The sequence below is a fragment of the Mus caroli genome, unplaced genomic scaffold (assembly GCF_978045245.1).
Source record: "Mus caroli unplaced genomic scaffold, Mus_caroli_1 scaffold_5, whole genome shotgun sequence".
NCBI lineage: Eukaryota > Metazoa > Chordata > Mammalia > Rodentia > Muridae > Mus > Mus caroli.
In genome coordinates, this window is record NW_028227260.1 from 91,794,258 (window position 1) to 91,821,705 (window position 27,448).

General features: G+C 41.6%; 1 protein-coding gene across 2 annotated transcripts in view; it reads right to left on the reverse strand.

Annotated features, from left to right (window-relative positions):
* Positions 1–11,665: 11,665 nt before the first annotated feature.
* Positions 11,666–27,448, reverse strand: part of LOC110286635 (F-box-like/WD repeat-containing protein TBL1X) — a 169,722-nt gene continuing 153,939 nt past the window's right edge. For both annotated transcript variants that reach the window (XM_029473474.2, XM_029473473.2), the window contains exons 6-16: positions 26,888–27,020; positions 26,404–26,545; positions 26,080–26,143; positions 25,877–25,974; positions 24,648–24,708; positions 24,086–24,207; positions 21,741–21,815; positions 21,237–21,364; positions 19,019–19,184; positions 15,841–15,942; positions 11,666–14,937 (exon numbers count right to left, since the gene is read on the reverse strand). In XM_029473474.2, the coding sequence (XP_029329334.1) occupies positions 14,911–14,937; positions 15,841–15,942; positions 19,019–19,184; positions 21,237–21,364; positions 21,741–21,815; positions 24,086–24,207; positions 24,648–24,708; positions 25,877–25,974; positions 26,080–26,143; positions 26,404–26,545; positions 26,888–27,020 (1,118 nt within the window). In that variant the 3' untranslated portion in view covers positions 11,666–14,910. The remainder of the gene's footprint in view (positions 14,938–15,840; positions 15,943–19,018; positions 19,185–21,236; positions 21,365–21,740; positions 21,816–24,085; positions 24,208–24,647; positions 24,709–25,876; positions 25,975–26,079; positions 26,144–26,403; positions 26,546–26,887; positions 27,021–27,448) is intronic.

Genomic DNA, 27,448 nt, shown 5'->3' on the forward strand with positions numbered 1-27,448 from the left:
AGGGTTACATATTTGCTCTTTTCTCCAGCCAATTTAAGCCATGTTTCTCGTGTTTTTAATTCTGTGTATTACATCCTTTCATCTCCATATAGTACAATATTATTATCTAAAAAATGAACATTTCTTGCCTGACCATATCATGCTTTTAGAGATTTAGCAGTTATCCTTTGTTATCAGGCCACCAACTGTAATCTTGGATTGTTTGATGACATATTCCTGACATATATATTTTATTCATATACTCAAAACACTTTAGTTTTCTAATGCTTTTGTTATTCATAGAGGCAGAACAGGGCTCAGTCAGCAGTGGCTTCTTTCCCCATGGTAGCTATGATGCCATTTAGCTCCTTATATTGGTAGGGATGCTTCCCCTCCCTTTCCTCAAGAGTCTGTTTGTCCTTGGAATCCAAGACTAGCTCCACATTGCACCATTCACACAGTAGTATGCATAGCTCTGTGGGCATGCTTCCCACAAGTTTCTGGTGAAACACCTCTGCTTGCAATTATACCTTACCTTACTCACATTCTTGGTAACCTGTGGGCCTTATTATAAGAATAGTGGATAAAAGGCAGCTCAAAGTCCTGTCTGCAGTAGTAGAAGGTGTAATGTGGATTTTAAAAGCGTCCAGGTCCTCTACAACCACAATGTCTTTATCATTCTGTCCCTTTCCTTTATTCCCTCCTTCCCTCCTCTTTGTTCTCCTCCTCCTCATCCTCCTCCTCCTCCTTCCCCTCCTTCTCCCCACCCCCTCCTTTTCTTTGTTTTTCAAGACAGGGTTTTCGAGTGTAGCAATGGCTGTCCTGGAATTCTCTCTGACCTCAAATTCTCAGAGATCTGACTGTCTCTGCTTCCCAGGTGCTGGGATTAAGGGAGTATACTACCATTGCCTGGCCTCTCCTTACCGTCTTTTTGATTTTGTTTGTTTGGAGACAGGATCTTACTATGCAACACAAACTGGCCTTAAACTTTTGAATTATAGGACAGATAAAATATGAAGAAATTTATGTTTATTAAAGACAGAAAGAATAGTGCTCTATGAGAAAGAGAATACACCAAAAGGATTATGTGGGGTTCTCAAAGGACTGTCAATTACTTTTTTTTTCCATTTTTTTCTTTTACAATGAAGATTTAGTACCAATTCTCAACCTGTGGGTTGAAAACCGTTTGGCAAACCTCTTTCTCCAAAAATATTCACAAGATGATTCCTAACAGTAGCAAAATTACAGCTATGAAGTAGCAACGATAATAATGTTATGTGTGGGGTCAGCACAACCCGAGGAACTGTATTAAAGGATCACAGCATTAGAAATGTTGAGAACCACTGGTAGACAGAGATTTGGGGTGGCTTTCAATTTGCATTCCTAAAGTTGCTAAGAAAATTTCCCCATTTTCTTTTTTTTTTCATTTCCAATTTTTTTAATTAGGTATTTTCTTCATTTACATTTCAAATGCTATCCCAAAAGCCCCCCATACCCCCCCCACTCCCCTACCCACCCACTTCCAATTCTTGGCCCTGGCGTTCCCCTGTACTGAGGCATATAAAGTTTGTAAGACCAAGGGATCTCTCTTCCCAATGATAGTCGACTAGGCCATCTTCTGCTTCATATGCAGCTAGAGACATGAACTCTGGGGGTACTGGTTAGTTCATATTGTTGTTCCACCTATAGGGTTGCAGATCCCTTTAGCTCCTTGGGTACTTTCTCTAGCTCCTCCATTGGGGACCCTGTGATCCATCCAATAGATGACTGTGAGCATCCACTTCTGTGTTTGCTAGGCCCTGGCATAGTCTCTTGCCTACAAAGTATAATTCACAACAAGGTCAAAAGATAAAGGGTTTTTGCTTTATTTACTTATTTATTTATTTATTTGTTTATTTATTTATTTATTTATCTTTACTAAACAAAGTCGTAAGGTGGATTTATGAAGGGCATAATTTTAGGTCTAGAACAGGGGAGTGTTAGAAACAAAAGGTTATATATTATTTTAGTTCTAAGTAAACACAGCCTAATTACTGTCGCTGAGAATGCATCCTCTAATGCACTGTGAGCACAGTGTCATAACAATTTCTTACCATTCTATCTTGCTTCTATTTGAGATGTGACCTTTTACATATAATAATTTTTAGATAATATATCTTTCACCTGTATGTGTGCATTATTGACACAAAAATACAGCTTTCATTTTGAAAGGAGTAAGATAATTTATTCTGGAATCAAATATAAGTGACCATCGCCTGGAAACACAGATTCAAATACTACAGTCCTCAAGTTTTTATTATTACACAACAAAAGAAAGTAATAGATTATGGCACTTTTTAACTCTTCAAGGCATTTAAAAAACATGCATGAGATCAAGTAGCTGACTTAAAGCAAAGTAAAAAAAAAAATCTCTACTATAGGCTATGTATATTATCTTTGCCTTTGGGTTAGTAGAAGCTAATGGTATCTTTGTACATTCCAAAGAAGACTATTAGGTCAAAAAGAGATGAACAACAAATGGATAGTGAGAAAGCTGAATATGGCCCAAGATGACCTGTCTCTAGACATCCAACACTCCAACATTCTACAATCATGGAAATAAGGTCAATTACCTTGTAGAGCCTTCATTTTTTTTTATAATCTTCACTTTACTATATTACTGCTGCAACATTGTAGTTTAAAAAATATTTTGTGCCTAGATTAGTTAGACTTCTCTAGAGAAGATTATGGTGGTTTAAATGAGAAAAATCCCCCACAGGCTCATGTATTTGATCCACAGATGGAGTCCAATTTGGGGAGGCTATGAAACATCTAAGAGGTAGAGCCTTTTCAGAAGAAGTAGATTGTTGGGGACAGGCTTTGGAGGTTTATAGCTTTGTCCTATTTCTGTTCCCTCCCTTTGTTTCCTGTATATGTATGAAAATGTGATTGACCAGCTTCTTGGTTTTTTCTGCCATGCCTTCCCCACCATTGAGGACTCTCCTTATGGAACCATGAGTCAAAATACACTCTTCTATAAGTTGTGTGTGGTCATAACATTGTATCATAGCTAGAAAGAAATAACTAATAAAGATCTTAGTACCAAAGGTTGGTTGTTTCTGTGAAGAACCTGACCCTGTTGTTTTTGGAGAAATGTGAAAGACTTTAGAACTTTGGATTAAAAAAAAAACAAAACATTTAAATGTTGTAAGCAGAGCTTAACAAGCCATTCTAGGTAGATCCTGAAAGACAGTAATGATCAGACTAATGGAGGCCCAACTTGTGGTTTCAGAGGGAAGTAGGGATTCTACTAGCAACTGGGATATGTGATACTTTGAAAAATAATATGGCTAAATTTTTCCAATATCTCAAGAATTTGACTGAAGTTAAATTAAAAGGTAATAAATTAATTTGGCAGAGAAAAATTCAAGACCACATAACATGTAGTCCATGGCATGGTTATTACTGATTATTCTTAAGAACATCTACAATGAAAATGGTGCAAAAAGTATATAGTTTGGAGAAGAAAACTAGGAAGCTTAATATTATGGCAAAGCCATGTATCAAAGAAGTTGTGCTTATTCAGATTAGATTAAAGGGGCTCTAAGATATCTGCCCAAGGGGGCCCTGTGACCTTCCTGATAGCCCAAGGAGTTCTGGGGTTGCTCACTATAGAGAGAATATCTTGTGTCTGTATGGATGTAGTACCTGTCAATAATAAATCTGATGGCCTATGGCTTGAGTAGAAAATAGGAGGTGGGATATCAAAGAGGCAGAAAGAATTCTGGGATAGAACAAGGCATGGGAGATTTGCCTGGAAAGATGTGATGAGGTGGACACATGCTAATCTGAGCAGAGGTACCCAGCCACGTGGCAGAAAAATTAGAAAAAATGGGTTAAGTTATGATCTAGTTAGACAAGAGCCTAGCTATGTGGCCAAGGTATTTGTAAATGTACTTTTAGTTTGAGTCTTATTTCTGGGAACATGGGGCTTAGAGAAAGAACTGGAACAAAGTTCTACAGATGTTGCCTAACATGGGGCAATTAGATCCCAAGCTTACAGCCTGAAAATGCCTGGGTAAAAACTGGGGGAAAGTCAGGCTAGCTAGACAAGAGGCCTGGTCTCCAAATAACAAACAAATGAACAAAACAACAACAATAACAACCCAACAACAAAACAATGGAAAAACAAAACAAACAAACAAAAACGACCAAAGGCAAAGCTTCCCAGAAGAGCACAAAAATGAACAGCTTTGAAGGAGTTTTCTAGCCAAGGAGCAGGAATCTGAGGAGAGATAGTACAGAAGGTGTTTTTTTTAAAAGAAGCCTCTGCTGAATTTAAAAACAGAACACAGAAGTTTGCGCTTCTCCCAAGGGCAGAGCACAGAAGGAGCCTAGAGGGAGTGTTCCTGGTTACAAATGGGGTAAATGCAGTCAATGCACTGTGGACAGCAAAACCGGTGGAGACTTCCCAGAGACCAAAGCTACAGGATAAGCAACTTCAGGCTCTCCCAAACTTGGCACAGCCTGTAGGCTCAATGTCCAGTGGAAATTGATGATCTGTGCTCATGGCTTTCAGAAATCAGCCCTAGTTTAGCTGTTGCGACCAGAGCAAGGGCAGAAGTCTGAAATGCCCCTTCCTGTGTGTGTATGCATGTATGTATGTATGTATGTATGTATGTATGTATGTAACAAAGGGACAGGGGCATGACCAGGTGCAACTCAGCTTCTGAGGAAAAAAAAAAAAAAACAGGCACAGGAAACAGAGACAGGCAGATCTCTTTGAATTCTAAACCAGCCTGATCTACACAATAAAGTCAGGGAGGACCCTCTGCTATAGATACAGCTGCTTGCAAATGACAATCTAAAGCTCAAAATGACACATTTTCTCCTTTTAAAGGTTCGATGTAAGTTTTTTGCTTAATAATATTTACAAATGTCTTAGTGATTTAAAAAATACACATCTGTGGTGGCGTGAATACATTTGGTCCAGGAAGTGACACTATTAGGAGGTAAGGCCTTCTTGGAGTGGGTGTGGCCTTGTAGGAGGAAGTGTGTCATTGTGGGTGTGGGATTTAAGACCCTCATACTAGCTGCCTGGAAGCCAGTCTTCCCCTAGAGACCCTCAAATGAAGATGTTGAACTCTCAGCTCTGCCTGCATCATGCCTTCCTGGATGTTGCCATGCTCCATCCTTGATAGTACTGGACTGAATCTCTGAACCTGTAAGTCCCAATTAAATGTCCTTAAAAGAGCTGCCATGGTGATGGTGTCTGTTCACAGCAGTAAGACCCTAATATAACCCTCAATCCAAGAGGTAGTTAACTGTTTTATTTATACCAAAGGAAACATGTTTCCTCTGCCCAAAATGGCTTCAGAACTTCCCACATTAGACTAAGAGGGATTAGATTAAGAGGGATTCCAAAGGGGAGCTCATATCTTTCCTTCTTATCATGACCTGAAGACCCTACCACTATTTCTCAAGGAGGCCACATACTTTTCTCATCTGCACTAGGGGCTCTGAAACCTTTCACATCTGCCTATGAAGTTCTGAAACCTTCCAGATCTCCTCAAGGGTCTCCAAACCCTCTACATCTGCTTAAGAGGCTCTAGTATCATCCACATATGCATAACAGGGATTCAGACATATCACTTCTCATGAATTATGTCCTCAGACACTTCCCCTCTCCCCAGATGAGCCCCACACATTCTAATTCTAATATCAAAAGGAGATTGAGCCATGCCCCCTTTGTAAAAGGCAACTTCAGAACTTCCCCATCGGACCATAAAGGCTTCAACCCATCTTTGCTTCTGTCAAAGATGGGGCTCATATCTTCTCTTTCTGTTGAAATAAGATCTATCAATATTCAATGGAGTCTTACATCTACCACATTTGTCCAAGGGTGCCTCAGTGAGGGAGACCTTGAGACATTATCTTTATGTTCAAGATACTTCAACCATCTGCAAAAGAGGGGCCCAGGGCTTCCCATTCTGACCAAGAAAGTGTCCAACAATTCCCTATTAATAATAGGGGCCTCTGAGTATTTTACTCTGGCCTAGAGAGTCAACCAACCAACCTCCTTTCCCCATGGAGACCTTAATCTATCAAGGGAGACATAGACATTCACTTTCCATCCAACAGGGACTCATACATGTTCCTCACCAAGGTAAAATAGCATATTTCCCTTCTGTCCATGGAGGGTTCAAATGGATGGGGCTGAAATCTAACCTCTCTTATTTAGGGAGCACCAATGCCCCCTATAACAAACAAAGGGACCTCAGGATTGCTCCTTCTGACCTAGGAAGCCACAAATATTCCTACATTTTCCAAAGAAGCCCCACTGAAAATAGAACAGAGAAATGTATCTTCTGTCTCCAAGTGTCAAGGATTAGCCTTGGCTTGGAGAGTGGTTCCTGAGAGAAGGTATGTGTGGGAGCAGAGAAACAACTCAAAGTCAAATCCTGGGTTACAAGCTGATGGTTCAAGACAGCTTTCCAGATTCCTCTCCCTCTCCCTCTCCCTCTCCCTCTCCCTCTCCCTCTCCCTCTCCCTCTCCCTCTCCCTCTCCCTCTCCCTCTCCCTCTCCCTCTCCCTCTCCCTCTCCCTCTCCCTCTCCCTCTCCCTCTCCCTCTCCCTCTCCCTCTCCCTCTCCCTCTTCCCTCTTCCCTCTTCCCTCTTCCCCTCCCTCTCCCTCTCATTTGCCCTCTCCCATTCCCCCTCTCTCTTCTGCCTGACACAACATTTTTTGCTATTCTAAAAACTCCCTAAATAGCTCATCTCTTGCAGAGCAAAAGCCCAGTATTTTATTTACATACCAATCCAGTCATTACCCCAGGTTCCCTTTTGATTATCCCATGAATCAGTATCCCAAGACCCTAACCCCCTTGTTCTTAGAAAGAGACAGCAAGCACATTTTTTAACATTGCAAAAGAATTCAGGAATCTGCCTCCCTTTGTTAAGCACAGAAAAAAAACAAAACAACAACAGAAAAAAGGTAGCTTTGTGGGACCTCCACCCTGAAATTACCATTCCTTCAAACTCCCTCTATACCAGGCTAACTTTGAACTCAGGAGTCTGCCTGCCTTTGTTAAGCACAAACAAAAATCTTAGCAGGGTGAGATCTTGCCCTTGATCACCACTCCCTAAATCTCTTTATCTCCTTCCTCTGTATCTTTCTGACAAGTTGGCTCATAATGCACCTGCCTCTGTTCTTTTAGACCTGTGAAGCTCCTTATACAATTCATATTGTATCCTTATATTTGGCATAGGTGAGAAATTATATACTTTTGAAATCATGTTTTCAGAGCTCTTTCCCACAGCCTTAAGGGCTGTCTTGAACATCACAACATTTATCATTTTGCTGAGACATAGATACTTTTGCCTCTTGCACTAGTACTGTCTCTTTTTATCATGGAGTCATTAACCTTGGCTGAGAGGACATTCGCAGATAACCTTGGCAGTAAAGAATACATTTTTATCCAAACAAAACTTACACCCACAGCAACAATCAACACTCTTGGAGACACTTGCTCTGCTGGCTCTGTTCCAAGGGTGGGAACCATGTAATGCCATCCTTGCCATAGCCAAGACAGACTTGGCATCCAAGGAGCCTTCAGGCTTCTTTCTAATCAACAGGGCCTTGGGTTTTCCTACTCTTACAAAGTAGGTGGCAGACATAGTCCTTTTAATAAAATTGGCCTAATATTTTCCATTCTGAACAAGGGGTATCAAATCTGCTCCTTGTAATAAACTAGCCTCATATATGCCCTTTGTGACTACATGGAGGGGATGGCATTCGGAAACTTCCCCTCATTTTTTGTTGTTGTTTGGTTTTTTGGTTTGTTTTTATTTATTTATTTATTTATTTTTGGTTTTTCAAGACAGGGTTTCTCTGTATAGCCCTGGCTGTCCTGGAACTCAATTTGTAGACCAGGCTGGCCTCGAACTCAGAAATCTGCCTGCCTCTGCCTCCCAAGTGCTGGGATTAAAGGCGTGCGCCACCACTGCCCAGCAGAAACTTCCCCTCTTATCAAGGGTGGGAATACATTCAACTTGTGCCCAAGGGGGCCTCAGACTCTTCTGCCTACAAAGGCCTCACATCTTCTCATTCTATCCAATAAGGTCTTGCATGTGTATTATCCAAGAAGTGAAGTCTGTGACCTATTATCTCTTACTAAGGGAGCATAGAATCTTCTATCCCAAGGTTCTCAGACTTTCCATTGTTATCAAGGGGGACTCAGACATGTTCCATCTGACTGAGAAGGGCTTTTGATCTTCTACTTCTGGTCAAGGGTGACTCATACCCATTTTCACCCAAGGGGTCTCAGACCTTCCTCAATGAACCAAAGAGGCCTCAGACCTATACTATCAGAACTGGGGGATTCAGATCTTTGACTTCTGTCAAGAAGGCATTAGGCATGCCACAAAGTGTCATCAGGCCAAGAGATCTAACTAGTCTGAGTAAGGGAGCCTGCGACCTACTCCTTCTCCTTAATAGACATCTGTAGATGACCCAGTTGACCAAAGGGGCCACATGCATTCCATTTGTATGCAAGAAGGCCATGTAACTTCCCCTTCAGCCCAAGATGGCCTCAAATATGCTCCATATAACCAAGTGGGCCTCAGAATACTCTACTTTTCTCAAGCAAGCTTCAAACATTATTTCTCAGAATGAGAAGACCTTAAACCTATACCTTCTTTCCAAGGGGACTTTAGACTTTAATCTCACCGTGGGGGGCCCTTAGGACTCTCACTGCTGCACAAGAGAATCTGAGACTTAGCTCCTCTTAACAAGGGACTCTGAATGTTGGAGATACCACAGCAGGTCCTCAAACCTCCTCTACTAAGGATGCTAAACCTACTTCTTCTAACCAAGAGCACCTAAAACCTTCATGTTTTGCCTAAGTCAAAACTATGAATTCTCTCCTTTAACAAAGGAGATCTCAGACATTCCCTTTCTATAAAGGGGGATCCTGAGAAATGCCCCTCTGATGTTGGGTATTGACATGTTCCTGTGACCAAAGGAGCTTCAACTTTAATTCTGCTTAAGGTGCCTCAGACATTCACATAAACAAGAATGCTAAAGAGCCTTCTGTCCATAGGAGACTCCTATCTATCCCTTCAACTAAGAGGGCCTTAAATTTTTTACTCCTGAACTGGGTAGCCAGACAAATACAAATGTGCCCAAAGAGATTTCAGAGAACTCTGGAGTGAGGCCCCATGTCAGAAGAGCAAAAAGCTTAGCATGGAGCCCAGACCGTGTATATACAATTTTGTCATAGGAAGTAGAGAGGACCCATTCTCTATACCAGAGAGGACCCATTCTCTATACCAACACCCATGTAGCTGATTATAAGTTTAAAGGGAACACAGAACAAATTACTGCTCAAATTGGTGCTAGTATTGCAACAGAGTTCCCAGAGATATGGAACTTTTAGATTTCAATAAATATTTGAAAATCGATGAGGTAGTGTCTGCCCTAATCTATATTGGTCAATGTATCCTGGGACATTCACTCTCTGCCCCAAGGTCTTTGACCACCTTGCCTGCCCTACTGTGGCAGCTTCAATATGCTTGGCTCATGGGAAGTGGCATTAAGAGGTGTGGAATTGTTGGAGGAAGCATGTCACTGTGTAGGCAGGCTTGAAGTCTCCTAGTGCTCAGGCTCCACCCGGTGCAAAAGAAACTCTCTTGGCTGCCTGTGGAAGACAGTCTCCTAGCTGCTTTTGAAACAAGATGTAAAACTCTCAGCTCCTCCAGCATCCTGCAGTCTGCCTGCCATGTGCCATATTTCCCATCACAATGATAATGGACTGGACCTCTCAAACTGTAAGCCAGCCACAATTATATGTTTTCTAAGAGTTGCCTTGGTCATGCTGTCTCTTCACAACAATAAAACCCTAAGACAGGGGTCATGAAAGATTCTGAATACAAACCTGTGTACAAACAATCAGTCTGGAATCCAAACTACCTGCCTTCAAGAGAAGCCTGCCCATGTGTGACAGATGAACACAAACTAGATGAGCTAATTTAGCCAAGGATAGCCATATAACCTGTGTGAAGAATGCTGAAGACTCCTTTTATGGTCTCCTCTGGATTTGCATTCTAAATGGTGAAGACATGGAACCTGCTGAGTCAGTGCTGAGAACTTCTTCTACTGTACAAGGTACAGGTTACATTTCATTTCCCTTCCAGCCAAGACAATTTGAGACTTCCCCATATAAGGGGGTTTAAACCTTCACTTTTGCCCAATTGAACTTCAGAAATTTCCACTTTCACAAGAGTGTGAACACAGAGCTTCCTCTATTCCTAAGGGGTCTTAATCCTCCCTCACTTCATTGGAGGGAATGTCAGATCTCTCTCCTAGACCATACCTATTTGCCCAAAGGGGTCTTAAACATTCATTTTCTGTGATGAAGCCCTCACACCTTCTCAGTAAGCTAGTCTCCAGGACAGGAACCTGGTCAGGAGCTAGTTTGAATTCCTGATATTCTCAACTATGAGATTTATCAGGGTTCTGAACTTGCTACAACCTTACCAGCTTTTCTGTCTGGTGACATGGTCTATTGTCCCATACTGATAGTTGTATGAGGTAAATTTTTAAGAGACAGTATAAATACTGAAAAGGCAATAAAGGCTTGTTGGAGCTTTTTATTCCACCCATGAAATATGTGTATATAGTTGAGTTTGCTCATCTGAGCTTTGCTCCACACACCAAATGTTTGTGTGTGTATGTATGTATGCATGTATGTAAAGTGACTGGAGTCTTTTTCTGTTTCATCTAGAGTGAATGAGTGGGGTTTTTTTTCTACATGCATGATTTTTTTTTCCTTTTTTTTCCTTGCTCATATAATGAACTTTGAAGCTCTCACCTGATCAGTGAGGGGCCCATGAGTAAAAGAACAAAAAGCCTAAGTACCCAACTTCTTTACTTAATCCCCCACTGCTAACAGCAGGTGTTAACTGTGAGAAGTCAGTGGCTTTTGGCCACAGAATAGCAAATTAGAAAGGTAAATATTACCAAAATTAAGCAATTTTTCCCTTGCAAAACCAAGTTTTGTCCCTGCAACCACTGAAGCCACTCACCACTTGCCTGCCTCAGTCTACCTGGATGCTGGGCTGGTTCATGACAATGGTACCTAGTCAAGAGATATTATACAATGTTCCTCCATTGAACAAGGTTATCCTGGACTTTTACCTTTAGCCCAACAGGATCGGGGATCTTTCTGCTCTCATCTACTTGGCATTTCCCCACTGGAACAACAGACGTTTCCTTTCTGCTCAAGGGGACTTTGCACCTACCCATTTGATCCAAGACTGTCTCAGATCTTCACCCTTGTTCAAGTGAGCTTCAGAACTATTCCCCAAAGACCTTAGAGCTTTGCCCCTTCTATGAGGGCCTCACATTGGGAGGGTGTGTGGCCTAGGTGACTGACTTAGATTTGGGGCTTGTGGGTTTAAGTTTGTGCAACTTAACTGATCTATGGATACACAAATGTTACCTCATACTCCTGCTACCACAGATGGGGGAAAGATAACCTCTCCACAATGGACTGTGCCTTCTTAAACCAAGAACCAATATAAATATAAGTTTTGTCAGGTATCTTCACAGAAATAAGTGATCTACATTGTTCTCTCCTTCAGTTGTCAGCAGATGTTAGATTCCAAGCAAGATGAAACAAACAAAAAGAAAAACACAGTCACTATGTTCTCTAATATCAAAATAGAGCAATTTATTCAAGACACTGAATATGATCTGTTGATTCTCTCTTGAAACAAATGAGCTACAACACACAAGGTGATTTTTTTTTTCTTCTCGAAGAGCGTGTTGGGTGAATGGGAGTCGGGAGTAGAGGACAGAGGGGGAGGGGAGTTTTGATGGTGCTTAACAGAATGTGGAAAATGTTGAAAGAGGACCATGTCTGGCTGTACGTCTGACACAGACAATAAAAACTGCACAAGCCAGAGTTCAAAACTTCAGTGAGTTGCAGAACAAACATTTATGCATTTGACAAGAAACAGAATGGAAAGATATAACAAAGGTTTAAAAAGGGAAAAGCAACAAGGAACAAAGCAGATCCTTACATGTGACAAAGTGCACTTCACTTGGCTCCATGGTCTATTTCTTAGTCAGACAGAACAAAAAGTCAAGTCCTATGGTGTTGAGTGGGGTCAGAGAGTTGAACTTTGTAAGGTCCATCTGGCCCTTCGGTCCTCTACAGGCAGCATCCTGGATGTGCTGGGAATGGTATATGGTTACTTCAAACTCGAAAAAATACCTGGAAAGGCTGCTATGTGACTACACTGCTTTCAAGGTTGAATTTGGTCACAAGACTAACCATTCCTCACAATGTTTTAGGAGTTATAAACAATGTTAGGTAACAGCATAATACATGGGCCACCCCTTGATCACAAAGATGATGCACCTGCCCTATGACAGCAGGCAAATGATAGCGTCCAAATACTGGACGCTCTGAAACAGCTGCAGACTGAGCTGTCTTATGGGGATGAACTTCAGGGGTGTGGGCTGCATTCTTCTGCTTGGTCCTCGTGTGGCCAGCACTAACTTCCTGTCCATGTTTAGCTGTAAGGCCAGGGAAGTGAATGGTCTTTAGGTTTCTTCTTGTGTAGATTGAACCTTTTTGTCCTAGTCTCACAGCCATTGACTCCAAAATAATAATTCTTATGTGGCTTAGATTCATCTAGGGGGTGTAGCCTGGACACCCAGAGATTGTCTGATGAACTCCTTGTGTGTCATCTACCCATTACCACCATATAGCAATGTGGAACTTGTCAAATGAAAGTCATAACTTTACAATAGGCTGGCATCTAACAGCTGATCTTCTGTAGAGATGAACAGAAATGAATTTGGGGAACAATGATAGGACTTCCACAATTATATCCTAAAACTAAAGCAGTCTCTGGGCAGGAAACTTCATATCCTTTGACACAGAGACATCTGCTATGATTAAAATTTCCACAGAACTTGGGCTTTCTTTGTTAAGCGTTTAGGTGACAGAATCCAAACTCACCACTCAACTCAATACCACAACACTTAGATTTTGAGGGTTCACATAATTTACATGTCAAAGAGGAGGCCGATACATGTTTTGGTGCTAACATTTGTTTGTTGTGTAGGGAGCACTTGACCTTCCTTGCTGGTTGATTTTTGGCTTCATATATGTATACTTTTCTCTAAGTAACACTTGCCTCAGCTGCAGGCTGGACCCGCACACTGTCTCTTGCAACCCCCTTCTAGTCTGTCCCCCATTACTAATTAAAGAAACAACAAGTCAGTGTCAAGTTATGACAAGAAACAAACAAAGGCCACCTGATTTAGTGATGACAAACTTTACCAGGCACACTATGCCTTATTTTGTTTTTAAAAAATAGTCAAAACTTGTCTTTCCTATTATTCTCTTATTTTTTAGAAAGCTTTGTCCTAATCTTCTGTAAGACAAATTGGAAAGTGGGCAGAAATGATCAGTGACATTCTACCTGGGTCATAATTCTTTTTTAGGATTGAAATTTTCCCTTGAGACTCACTGTCTTCACAAGACTGAGGGACACTGAGGCCTTTGGGTTTTAGGTTTTGCAAGATTCACCAAGCATGCTATTGATAAAAGTGCCCATCGGTAGCTACACTGTTGTGAGAAAGATGTAGCTGGCAAGTGCCATGAGCCACACTTGGTAAGGGTGGCTTCTTCACTATGTTCCCATTGGCTGCTGAAGTAAATGTGTACCAAACAGTTGAGCATTCTGCTTGATGCCTAACTAGTGGGCTCCTTCTTCCCCACCAGCTGCCAAAGCAATCGCCTTGTTCTTCCATAGGACGTTTCCCAATCCACGGCTTTCCTAACTGCCTTTCGTGAAGCTGAAGGGAAGGGGTAATTAGACACCTCAGACTCTGCCAGTGTCTTCTTAGTCTTTTAAATATGAATTTCACAAAACTCTCTATGTCTGATGGCCATTTTAGGATTTAAAGTCATTTTAACATAAAAATATTTTTTTCAAAAAATACTCCAGGTTCTTTCTCTTATAAGTAAGTCTTTTTTTTTTTTCTGTAAAAAGTCCCCATCCCTGCCTTCTTACATAAAGCACTTACTATGCTCTGAAAGTGCCTTTGGGACCTAATGTGAAGCAACTATGAGAAAGGGACAGAGTAAGCAATAGGTGGGAGTGGGGCGAGAGGGAAGGAGAGTGCTGTCCAACAAAGATCCACTGTGTGCATGTGGCCATTATCTATGCAGGATTTCATTACAAGTGAGACCACACCAGAGCAAGGACATCAGAGGAAGAAGCGGGCAACAACAAGGGAAGACAGAAGGAATAAGCCAAAAACAGTTTGCATCTGAGGTGGGAGGCCCCCAGACCACAGAATTTTAGCAGATAGAAAAACCACCAAAGAAGGTTCTAGAAAATACAGCGTTGGGATTACAAAGTCACACATTTTCATTGGTACAAACTGGTCTTTTGGAAAGCAACTGTAGTATCCAAATTGATAGGAGGGAAACACCATAAGGGGCAGGTTTTTCCTCCCTTTTGGTTTATCACAGCCTTTTTTCTTTTTCATTGTTTTTAACCTTTTCTTTATTTTTTGGCACAGCTTTGTGTTTCTCCTTCCCTGTTCAGTCATTAGAGCCTGTTCTGGATGGAAACCAACCATGCACCATGTAGCTGATGGCTTCATCCTTCCCCAGCTGAGCATTCTAGGTGGAAACCATATTCCTGTGATACAACCATGCGGATGACTTTGTATTTGTTTGTGTTTTAAACTTCTGGATGGAGATTAGGGGAGGGGGGAAATAATCCTGTGGCCAGGGATAGGTGATTTCCAAGTAGACTCGAACAAGTCAAGTTCACACAGTTTGGAGCCCATCATAGGAAGGGTGCTGCAATCCCACACATTCACTGCTGCTCCATTAGAATGGTTTTGTTTTCTACATTTTGTGTTTACTTTCGGAGATCTAAAACACAGACCTGGAAAGAAAGATAAAGTGTCTATTAGTCTGAGCGATAACATCAAGTGCCTTCAAACATGTGCTGGCAGGGTTTAGCCTAGCCACCAACTTTATGCTTGTAAAATTTTACTAGAACAAAGTTAAGAAGAGATGAAAACTCTAGAAACAGGATAGTTTCTAAACATCAGAATGATCAAACTCTAGCAAAGATCAGGCAAGAGAAAAGCCAGACCAAGGACCATTCCCAGAAACTCAAGAGGTCACAGACTGGATCCTATATGGTGGAGCAGATAACAAAAGATCTCAGGCCACACCAACCACTCAGTCCATCAGCCAGAATGCAACCTCAAGTTCAGAGACAAATTAAACTTTATATATGCTACTGGACCACAATGAGATCCATGGAAACCAAGAGGCTTGTCTGAAAACTATCTTCTCATGACACTGCTTGGCCAGAACATGCACATGGCGACAGAATAGGAACAAGTTTCTTAGTCTACATAATAACACTATTTGTGGCCAGGTATTTCTTGGCACTAGTGAGGAGTCCAGAGCATTATAAGAGACTTATCAGCATCCCTGGACTCCATCAGTGAAATGTCAATGGCACCCTGCACCAAAGTCGTGACAACCAAACAAGACTCTAGATATCCCCTATGCCCTGGGGTATACACATGTGTACAGAGTCACTGCAGATAAGAACAATCAAGTTCACTGACATTCAGGGACAAAGACAAGGATGTTTTTAACCCAAACAGAAGCCTCCTTTGCAACGCATGTGCATATGTAACGAGCAGCTGTTATGTGGTAAGGCTCAGCAGGACCAAGAAGCCTCACAAGACTTTTGGAAGCACCTCGTCTTGGATCAGGGATCAGCTGCCCGGCACCCCTTAACTTCTAGTAGACCAGAGGCGCCACTTACAGAGCCATCAGATGCACTGGCACCCACTTTGTCTCCTCGAGCATTCCAGCACACCTCAAATATGCCGCCTGTTCCTCGGTAGCTGTGGACGAGACTTCCACTCTGAAAAGCAAAACATTTGTCATTGTAACTCAGATGAGCTCCTAAAAACGACAGCAATAAAAGGGTGTGTACACTGTTCCTCCATAAACATCTATTTGATCAAGAAGTTTTCAAGCATACTGAAGTTAAAGAAATTACCATAAAAATCAATCTACTGCCACACACAAAGAACTGCCACATTTCAGTTAAATCCAAGGCTATGCAAAGCCAGCAGGTTTCCATTGAGAGGCACACTTGCTAGATATGGACCTTAGACTAATGACTTCTTTGACCTTATTCTTTCTTCCCACCCTTCAGTGCTGGATTTGAAATCTGGAGCATATTCCTTGCTTTCCCCAGTGGCTCTGCCAAGATGTTCTTAAGCCTCTATGGTGCTTAGGTATGAGTGTCCCTTATTAAGCCATCCTTTCTTGTCTCCTTCCCAGGGCTTGGATCAGCCTCCTGGTCTTTGTACCTGCTCCAGCCACTACCTAGTTCCAGCTCTGACTATTATCAAACTTCATCTTATTCTCCTGTCTCCTCCTCAAAGCACTTGAGTGAGCACAAAGCACCCCTCCCATTCAGTTTTGGATCTAGTTTGTAAGAATGAACATACACATTTGTACCATGGTATTTGTTAGTGGTTGGGTTGGCATGCATCACAAGATGCAGGAAGCCTTGCTTTCTCTAGACTTGAATGTCTAAATGTCTTTATAAAACATGGCACGAGAGGTCACTGTGATAGCCAACCTTGGTTGTCAATTGATTATATCTGGGGTCAACTAAAACCCAAGCATTTGGGACACACCAGTGAAGCATTTTCTTGATTCGATCATTTAAATTTTAAACTGGGAAGACCCACCTTAAATCTAGGCCATACTTTTTAGTGGCAGCCCACATAAAAAGACACGGAAGGAAGCTTTTGCTGTTGGCCTGCTTGCTTCAGTCTCACCAGCAAGTTCATCTATCCTGCTGCTAAGACATGACTTGGCTGATAGGACTAGAGCCTACATTTTCAGGATTCTAATGTATACTGAAGACCAATTGAGCCATCCAGCTTTGTGAACTTTAAAACTACCAGATTCTTGGCCCTTCTTTTGTGATCAGACAACCATTGTTGGAATAGCCAGACCATGGCCTGTAAGTTATTCGTACAAACATCCTTTTGATACAGATTTATTCTATCTGTTGTATTCCTCTAAAGAACCTTGACTAATACAGTCCCTAACCAGTGTCAGCAATAAAGTGTCCTTGTCATACATATATTTACTTGTTATAAAATATATATATTTACCATTATCCAGCTATAGAAAGCATTAGCAAAGCAAAATGCATTTAGATAAATATTAGTTTGTATTTACATAGAAAAACAAAGTGTAGTATACATTGTGACTATGAAGAACATCAGGCCAACAGTATTATATATGTTTATAACAAAAGGATTAAAACAGGCTCTTTAGATGTCTCAAAATAACTCACTGCTCCCTTCAATATGAATCTAATAACTTTCAACTGTTTCAGCGTCCTCTCAAAACACACATACACACACACACACTCACTGTATAATAAGTCTAGTTTCAGTGAAACAGGCTTGCAATCCCAGCTACTCCAAAAGCTGGGAAAGGATTCCAAGTTTGAAGCCAATTTGGGCTATATAGAGTGAGTTCTAGGACCCTGGATTCAACTGCCAGTATTAAAAAAAAGAAAGAGGTTAGGGGGAGGAAAAAAGAAACCCAAAAAAGTCTAACCAGTATTCCTTAATAGTCACACTGTATTGTACTGGGTGTTGTGAATCACCTAGTAAAAATATGCTATGCCATCTTATAGAAGTGAATTGGGCTCCATAGAGGCACCTGTATTTTCATCCTCTTGGCACCATCAAGGTGAATTACCACTAGCAAAATCTATTCTCTCTATATGAGTAAGTCATCCTATGTATGTTTCTACTTTTTGTTCTGTTTTACTTCTTGTTAACACAGGCCAGGCTGGCTTCAATTCCTGATCCAGTCCTAGGATGACAGGCTTCTATACCTAGGCACACTCCAGAGATATGTTGCCAAATTTGAGGGTATGTCCCTGAAAAGCCTGTGATCCTAGAGCATGACTTATTTATAGCCTCTCTTGACACAAGGGAGCATGAACTTAAGAATTCAAATCCTTCTAAATGTTGACCAACCAAAAAAGAAATGAGAAAGGTAAATTACATGAATGTGAAGCACTGGATCTTTCCTGAGGCCAAATTGACTCCTTATCTATTTTCAGTAACATAGCCAAACTATTTTTTTTTAAACTGGAATGATAACCAAGGGCTGAAATGTAGCTCAGGGCAGACCACCTACAAGGCACTAGGTTCCATCCCCAGCACCAAAAAGAAAATAAAGAACTTCCCCCACCCTCAGTCTACCACACTAGTTCTCATCCATTTCTATTCTTGATATTCAGAATTTGCTTATTCGTGTAAGGCCAGAGATTCCCGCAGTGGATATACTGACTCTAACCCCTCCCCTTTTCAATCCCTGCTGAAATGACAATCCAGTACTCACAGATCCTGTATTAAACAAATGAGACATTTGCAAATGTGAAAACTCCAAGCCTTGTATTCCTTTGTGCTCCAAGTTGCTCCACAGTGGACGGTGTGTGTGTGTGTGTGTGTGTGTGTGTGTGTGTGTGTGTGTGAAGTTGGTTGTCCCACAGTGTCCCCCTGGAAAAGTTTTATGAAAACCCACAGGACCTTTCCACAAAGGGCAGCATTTCTAAGGTGACAGACAGTACTAGGTCATGTTTTTCCTTCAGCGTGACTTAAGTGGTCCCTGCCAGGATAAGACAACTGAAGACAGTGGTTTCTCTAAGGGAGAATGCTCAGAAGATGACAAGCTGAAGTTCTGGCTTAAGGTCAGATGGAAAGAGTCTAGAGGATACACTCCAGGATTGTAAGTGGGGAAGACCCTATATCATTGGGGTCCACAGAGCAGACCACACAGAACCTGCAATCTCCACAGGGAGGCTATCTGAGATAACTCATTCCCCAGCCCTCTGACAGTCCAGGACCTGAGAACATGGCTTTCAGGAAGGATTCAGCCAGAAGTCAAGACGTTACCTGGGTATTCCAGATATGGACACACTTGTCAAAAGATCCACTGGCCAAATACTTCCCGTCGGGGCTGAACGCTACACTATAGACAGGCTCCTGATGCTTGGTCAGAGTGTGGATGCAAACACCTCGCTCCACATCCCACAGTCGAACCGTAGAGTCAAATGAAGCACTAGGAAGATGACAGAAAAAACAACGACTGAAATAAGTTGGTTTTTCAAAATCTCTATGATGTATCTCATGTGAACTGTCTTTCCATTGTATTTGAAACATACTTGAATTTGTTTTAAGAGAATATCCTATTGAGCCTTTCTCTCCAGAGAAAAGTAAAGCTGCCACCAGGCAAAACCCAGGACCTTGCACAAGCCAAGTCGGATTTTCCCATTTTAGCACTGTGCTCACTTCTTTCTCCAGTTTCCATATTTCTTATCACAAAATGCTTTGTAGACCATTTAACCAACTTTTCTAAAACACCATCATTGTTTTATATTTCCATTTGAATAACTAAGTCCACCCAGCCATGACTGGAAAAAATAAATTGAGTGAGATGCATTCATACATGAGAAATTCTAAACCTACATGTGCATGAACAATCACATGTGCATATGCAATTACATTGGCAAGGACTACACAGTTTAATTATTTTTAGAATTGAAAGAACAGCACATATCAAAGGGCTGTCATCACCTGGCTTTTTGTTTATCCACAGGGTCTCACAAGGCTCAATGTGTCCTTTTTTTCTTGTGAGTGAGAGGATAATGCCTGTCTGTTCCTGGTATGTACCATATGATTCCAGGACAACTGTGTGTAACTAGGTGTTTGGATAATAATTGAAAAAGGAGAGTTAAGACCTTGGGGTTCTTCTAGTTCAGCCACTCAGTGTTTAGATTACTTTTGTGTGTGATTTAGGCTCCTTTTCATTTCAGTTTCTGGTGGTGATGTGTATGCCAGGCAAGTGATGTATACCCAAGAACTACTTATAATCTGTTTTTGAAGGCAGCCTTGGATTGAACACTTTCTACGAAGCTGCTTTTAATTTCCAGAAAAGGCTGCTCACTCTACTACTAGGTGCTTCCTTCCTTAGAAGAGAACTACCTCAGTAGAACTTCTCAGAGAACTAACACAGACCAAGCTCCCCACTGCTTCTTGGAAAACAAATATTCCTTTGGGGTCTGGTTTCATCCAGATTAAACAAACACAGTGCATGAATATAAACTCCAAATAGCCATATCATGGTTTTCAGATCATTCTGGCATAGTGCATCTGTCTAATGTTTTCATTAAACTACCAAGAGTGGGGATAGAGGGTACTCGATGATAGAGTACATACTTGCCCAGCATGCACAAGGCCATAGGCTCTATCCGTACACCAAAAGCCCAGAGTTACTTGTTTTGGATGACATATCTCTGGCACCTTGGTTCTGGGACTTGGCTGACTGGCATTTTAAGTCAATATTAAGAGATTCAGGTTATCTTTGGCTGAGGCAGGGAATCTTTTATCTCTAGTCAAAATCTTAGTAAGGCAACCCTGAATGGAGTCTCAAGAACAAACTCTGAGCTCCAAGCTAAACTGTCTTCCTTTCTTTGTCCTAAAAACTTTCACTAGATTAAGCCATCCCCCACCCCCCTGCTTAGGTTCATGGTTGTATCAAACTGCAAATAGGAAACCATTGAGAGGGAAGGGAAAAAATGCATGTTAGGCAGGCCTATAATCCTAGCACTTTGGTGGAAGTGGAAGGTATAGCTCTAAACTAGCCTGATTTACATGACAAGTTCCAGGTCAGTCAGGGCTACATAATCAGACTCCGTCTCAAACTGAACCGAACCAAACCAACCCTCACCCTCCACCCCCACACAACTGTACTGAACATATACAGATCCTTTGCTTCACATTGTTACCTAAACTATCTGTACAGCATTCTTATTCTATGGATATTATAAGTCATTTAGATATGATTTAAAGTACAAGCAGGTATTCAGAGGTTGTAGGCAAACAAAATTAAACAACTATGGACTTTGGTGCCCAAAGGGGTTCCTGGAACCATCTCCATGGATATGGAGGGAGGAGATATACTTCCTCTTGCCTCCATTCAAAGGGAACCACCATTTTTCTTTCAGTTTGGAAGAACTTCAACACTGCTGTCTCTAGATTTGAGTTAATCACTAGGCAGAGAACAAAGCTGTGCTCAGGAAGGATTCAGAGCTGGGAGGTTACACTGCTTTACCTTGCTAACATGATGTTGGAGTTCGGGTTGCTGGTGGCTGGTCCTGTGGGACTCCACTTGATGGTATATATCTCTTTGCTGTGAGCCTGGAGGTCATGGACACATGCATCCTGCTTCATACTCCAGATCTAGAAGAGGCATTGGTAACAGTGTGAGCTAATATTATGCCCCTAACTGAGAATGGCTCAGCACCTTTCATTCTGTTGCACCTAAGGGAGCACTCCTTAGGTGGTAGATATGGGAGAGGCTCACAAGCCAGCAAGGAGTCCACCAGGTGACTGTGAGGAAGGATGCTGGTGGAAAGGCCATAAGGTCTCTCAATGGGAACCACCGCCTTAATATGTCAAAAGTTCATGGAAGAACCAAAGTTTAGAGACCAGGAAAGTCATGGAGAAAAGACAGTCCAAAGTAATGTTCCAGATGATAATGGTTGGAAGGGTTGTGTGTCTGAATAGGGCCTTGTCTAGGATTAGGCAATTCATTCCTTTAGATTACCAACACTACCTTTAATGTCATGTCATCAGAGCAGGAGGCTAGCAACATTCCAGAAGGATCCCATTTGATAGCATTGACCTCATTCTGCAAGAGAGCACAGAGTTTCAGAAAGAAATCATAGCTTTCATTTAGGAAAGGCTGGCTCTACCAAGGAGCAGTGGCATGCTGCCAGTGCTGCAGTGCAGAGGGCCTTCTGAGAGTTCACAGGATATCAAAGACCACAGCACAAGAACCCACACACGATTATGCTCTCCTCACTTTGCTTTTCATTCATGAAAAACACTGCCATATATTACAAAGGAACAGCCACACTCTCATCCATACTTCTTTAGGGAAAAAATTACTTACTAAGGAAGCCAAATGAAGAATTTGCATACAATCAACAGAGCTAGTTAAATCAGTTACTATCCATTGCTGCTTAAGACATGGTCTCATTATGTAGCCTAGGAAAGCCAGGAGCTCTTTATGTATCCCAGGATGGCCTGAAACTATTCTGTTAAGACTCCTGAGGATTATAACTATATATATGTGACATTGAGTAAAGCTAAAACAAGTTCTTAAAAGTAGACTTTGATCATCTCTTTCCTATGTGCTTTTAATATAACAGTTTCTCTACATTCTGTTGAAATACATGTACCTTGTTGGATGAGGTAAAGATAAAGGTTTAGATAGAACAATGGCAGAGACAGATAATAGGTAAAGCCATCCAAAGACACAAAAACATACACAAGCAATTCATTTGTACAGGGAAATTACATCAGGAACTAAAGTTAGGAAAAGGCATTGAAAAATAAAATCCATCCTCTTGTGGATCTGTGCTGAGTAGCAGTTTCCTCTGAAATTAAAATATTCCATTTTGAAAGGAAGCTTCTTAAAGTAGGATGTTTTCAGGGAGTTGTGAGATGAAATACTATAGAGGATCTCATTAAAACAGGAAGTGAGCAACTCAAAAAACCTTCAGAAAGTCCCTAAAACTGATCAGATTCACTAATACCCCAACTCCTACCTCAAATGTGTGTAAACAGAAAAGACTGCTGAGTCACTCTCAGACAAACACAGTTGCCTAGAAGAAGTAGAGGCCAGCTAAACTTTCTAGAGAAACAAAGATAAGACAAACTACCTAACCAACTGAACCACACAGAAAAGGGCCCATGGCTGTACAGTGTGCTCTGGGTTTCCAGCTTTTATGAGCTGTCACCCATGGTGAGGTGACTCAGTATTCTTTGACTTATTTTTATTTCTATAAGTAACCCCTCACCCAAATTCCTATAAGTAAGCCCAAACTTACTGATTCATCAAGCTAGATTTGGGGGACCATACAAAAAGGAAACTGCCAGGTTTTCCTGCTTTCTGAGTACCAGAGACTCCAAGACTGGAGGAGAAAGGCTTTGGGTGGGGAAGGGAGAAGGGGATGTGTTTATATAAAGAACTACCTGCAGCTCTGCCATACTGACAGGGACAGCATGCAGAGCAAGGGCAGAGGGAAGGATAGAGGGACTTCCTTGGAGGAGTCTTGGGAATACTACTGCTATTACTGCTAACTCTATGAAGCCAGCTGTCTTCGCCTAACAAACAACTTCACACACCAGATTATATTCTAAATTTCACACTTCTCAATGCTGTGGCTAATCCCATTTGTAAGGACACCAAGTTTTGAAAAGTGTGAAAATGGAAGAAGCTGGGAATCCAAGGAGCATGGTTCTCTGTGACTAGATCAAAGAAGAGACAAAGGGCATGTGCATGCCTATCTGTGAGCTCAAGTGTAAATGAGGTAGTGTATATATCTCCAACTGTAGATGTAGAGAAAACTCACAGGTAAACCTCTCCATGACCTAGCTGACCAAATTCCTTCCTGGGAGCAGAATTTTCTCCCTTCTCATCTATTTGCCAAATTTCCAGAGAAGCAACCAGAATCTACACACAGGTCTCAGGAAGCAGCAGGTTCAGAGCCATGTATGTAGACCTCTGCTCAGAGCAATCAGTATTGGTGAGAATCATTTATGGAACCGGGAGGCAGGCTATGAGAGAGGTAAAGTCTAAGCAGGACCAAGAAAAATCAAACTTAAAACATATGTCCCTATTAAAAGCTGGGAAATAGACTAGGGTTAGAAGAGAAACGGGTCCAGGACAGAACAAGGACAGGATCAGCTGGTAGCTACTCTGAGGTAGTCCCAGGACCACTGACCATAGCTGGGTTAATTCCACCACCAGGGCAGCCACAGCAGCTCTCAATAGCAAAGTGCTGCTGAACAAGTAGTCTCTCCTGCAGTTAATTTTTAATGCTGGCACTGAAAAGATACACACCACACTCTCACAATCCCCAAGTCTGAGTGAGCCTCAGAACTGCCACTTACAGTATGTCCTTGGAAGGTTTTGACTGGGCGATCACAGCCAAGCCTGCACACATGAATGCACATGTCTGTGCTGCATGAGGCAAAGGTAGTGTTGTTCTGCCAGTCCACATCAAGGGCAGGTGCTGCAAAGCAGGAGGAAAGAGAGGAAGGACATTTGCCTGATTAACTGAGTTCAGTGATGCAGACCAAAGCATCCCCAGGAGTCTGGTGACCATGAATAGCACCCCCAGTGTGAATCAGCTATACTGACACCATGAAAACCATCCTTCAAAGACCTTAAAGATTGTCTCCTTCCAATTTGTAAGATGCTCCTGGAGAGAGACTGCCACCTTTCTATGAAATGAAAAAGCCCACAAGGTCAGGCCCAGTTATGGATAAAGGGGAGGTACCAGTTATTTTTTGCTAGGCCACCTATTTTCTTACTTCCGATACTTTGTTTCACAGTTGTCCGAAGTCCCAATGTCTTGACACCTCTCTGCTCTCAGACACTATCACACAATCTTTAGTAAAAAAAAAAAAAAATCCTGGGGCTACCTCTGCATAACCACAACAGTAAACCTACCTGAATGAAAAGGAAACTGTTGTTTGGCTTCTCCTGTGTGAGCGTCCCAAATTATTGTTGTCTGTATTCCGCAAACAGAGGGAAAGTTATTCTCCTCAAAGAACTATTATCTAGAACAATGTCTTGTACCAGAAAAGACAACCAGCCCCCTTTCCTTCTAAAAATTAATTTAACAACATATTTTATGCCTAGATATAGCTAAACCTATATCATTTATACATGCAATAGTATAAAATATTCATACAACATGTCACTTCTATATTTCTTTTTTTTTTTTTTAAAGATTTATTTATTTATTATATGTAAGTACACTGTAGCTGTCTTCAGACACTCCAGAAGAGGGAGTCAGATCTCATTATGGATGGTTGTGAGCCACCATGTGGTTGCTGGGATTTGAACTTCAGACCTTCGGAAGAGCAGTTGGGTGCTCTTACCCACTGAGCCATCTCACCAGCCCCCTATATTTCTGATCTAAGTCCATGTACACTGTGCATTTCACACGCAGTAATATGAATGCCACATTAATGACAGCAACTGGTACACAGCAGCCTTCACCAATATATGTGGGAAATCTACCAAAATTCCCCCTTAGCTCCCAAACCCAGAAAACCATTAAGTAACAGGTAAGAAAGCTCATCTGCTTGCCCTTTGGATATTGTTCTAAAAGAAGAGCTATAGAAATGAGCATTTCCAACAATCCCCTGTCACTCTATGAACTGGGAGAGCAGGTGGAACAGCCCAAAATTCCAAAGTATGGATTGAAAAAAAATCAAACTGTAAGTCAGCTCCATGAGTTTCTGTGAAGTTTGCCCTGTATCAGGTCTTAAGAGAATTCTGCCATCTACAGTGGGAAGCAGTGGTTTATCAGGTGAGAAAAGGTGGAGCTAGGGGAGGAAAAAAGAGTCTGTGACTAAAAATTGCTTAATGGATAAAAGTCAACCCAGAAACATCCACAACTGAATACTTTTTATAAACTCCATTTGGAGATTTTTCCTCTTTCCATAACGAGACTGAGAGTACATTCTGCATGAAGGTCTACAGAGGTAAATAAATGTATGAGGTGATTCCTTGTTCAAAAGTCAGCAGTAAGATCAAACCAGAGAAATAAACAGCCTAAATGAGTTATTTTACCAAGGAAGCCAACAGACTAAATAAATAAATAAATAAATATACAAACAAACACACATCCACATATAAAAGGGATGTACTTTAAGTTGACATTTACTCACCTTGTCTACACCAGCACTCAAAATATAATTCCCCTTTTTGTTCCACTTCAGAGCAAAGATGGGACCTTTATGTTGACCTAAGGTGCTGGCTAGGTTACCTGAGATGGAAAAACACAGACATGGTGACTTCACAGTTACTCACTGTTCACTCTAGGATCACACAGCAAGTCCTTCTTAACACATATGAGGAATGCAAAACTTACCATCTTCTGTCCATATTCTTGCAAAACCATCATAGGAACCTGTTGCCAACAGTGTTCCATCGCTCTTGGGGACAGAAAAAGGCAAAACACATTAGTATCTGGGTGCTTTCCTGAGCCTCCTTCCTACATGGGGCTGTGTGACAGATGCAACACAAGTTCATGACAATGGGGACAACTTTCCATTCTCAGGCTGCTGTCTTTCCACTAGGATCTGATTATGAGCCCTTGATACCAGTACTCCAATGTGGGAGCTAAGACAAAGAACTATCTGCCACTTTGAGTTTGCATGTGGTTCATCTGAACACATTGATGGTAGAAACTTACATTCCAGTCCAATGAAGTGACATCCTTATTACTGGGAACATCATGTCCGCCTTCACGTATACAGTGCCTCAGCACAAGCTGTGTGGAGCCCCCGTTGCTATTCTCATTAAGGTTCCATATCCTTGCAGTGGAGTCTCCAGATCTGCAGAACCAACACGGAGCATTTGACTTTGGTTCAGTGGGAAAATGTGACTGATGTGGGGCTAGGTCTCACATCATTAGCATGTGTCTTTTCCACTTCTCTTGCTCAGTTTCTTTCCTCACCCATCTCTTTTACTTACTGACGTGAGATGTGTCTGCCTTACTCCCCACCAAATAGAGAAATGGCTGGGACCACTGTCTTTCCCACAGTATAGGATGCACAAAGCAGCCTGTTCCTCAGTCTTCATTTATTAGGGAAGTCCAACAAACCAGTGCACTTTCCTCAAGGCAGTACTCCAGAGAAGAATGCAGACCCAGGTGCTTTCCAGACCCAAATTCTTACCCAGAAGCAAGTAGGTCACTAACAGGATTCCAGGCACAAATGAAGACCTCAGACTCATGGCCTCGAAGGACTGTGGCTTTACTCGGTGGAATTTCAACGTCTCCATCTATTTCCATTGGCTTTGAGTGATTATCTGCCAAGCAAACATGAAAATGTACATGGTCCACCAACTCATTAAAAAAACAGCTTCAGGCACTACTGTTTTAAAAATACTCTGTAAGTATCAAAGTCACGTTACATCTGATGATGGTAAAAAAATGGGTATTTCTGCAGTTTGGTGCACATTTTGTGTTTTTGTTTTGACGGTGCTATGTTGTACATTTGTTCCCAAAGTGTTCTGGAAGCTTGGTGTCCACATGGGGAATATGAAACCAGGTGATGGGACCTTTAAGAAGTGGTTCCTAGTGGGAAGTCACTTGTTAGTTATTTGTAGTCCGCTTTGACTTCTTTTTCTCCCATGATGCCCTCTACTTTGCATTTCCATCTCAATGTCCACATGGTCATGCCCATGTGTATGCATTGCCTGAAGGAATATGCCTTTTTTCCCTTATAAACTAGTTG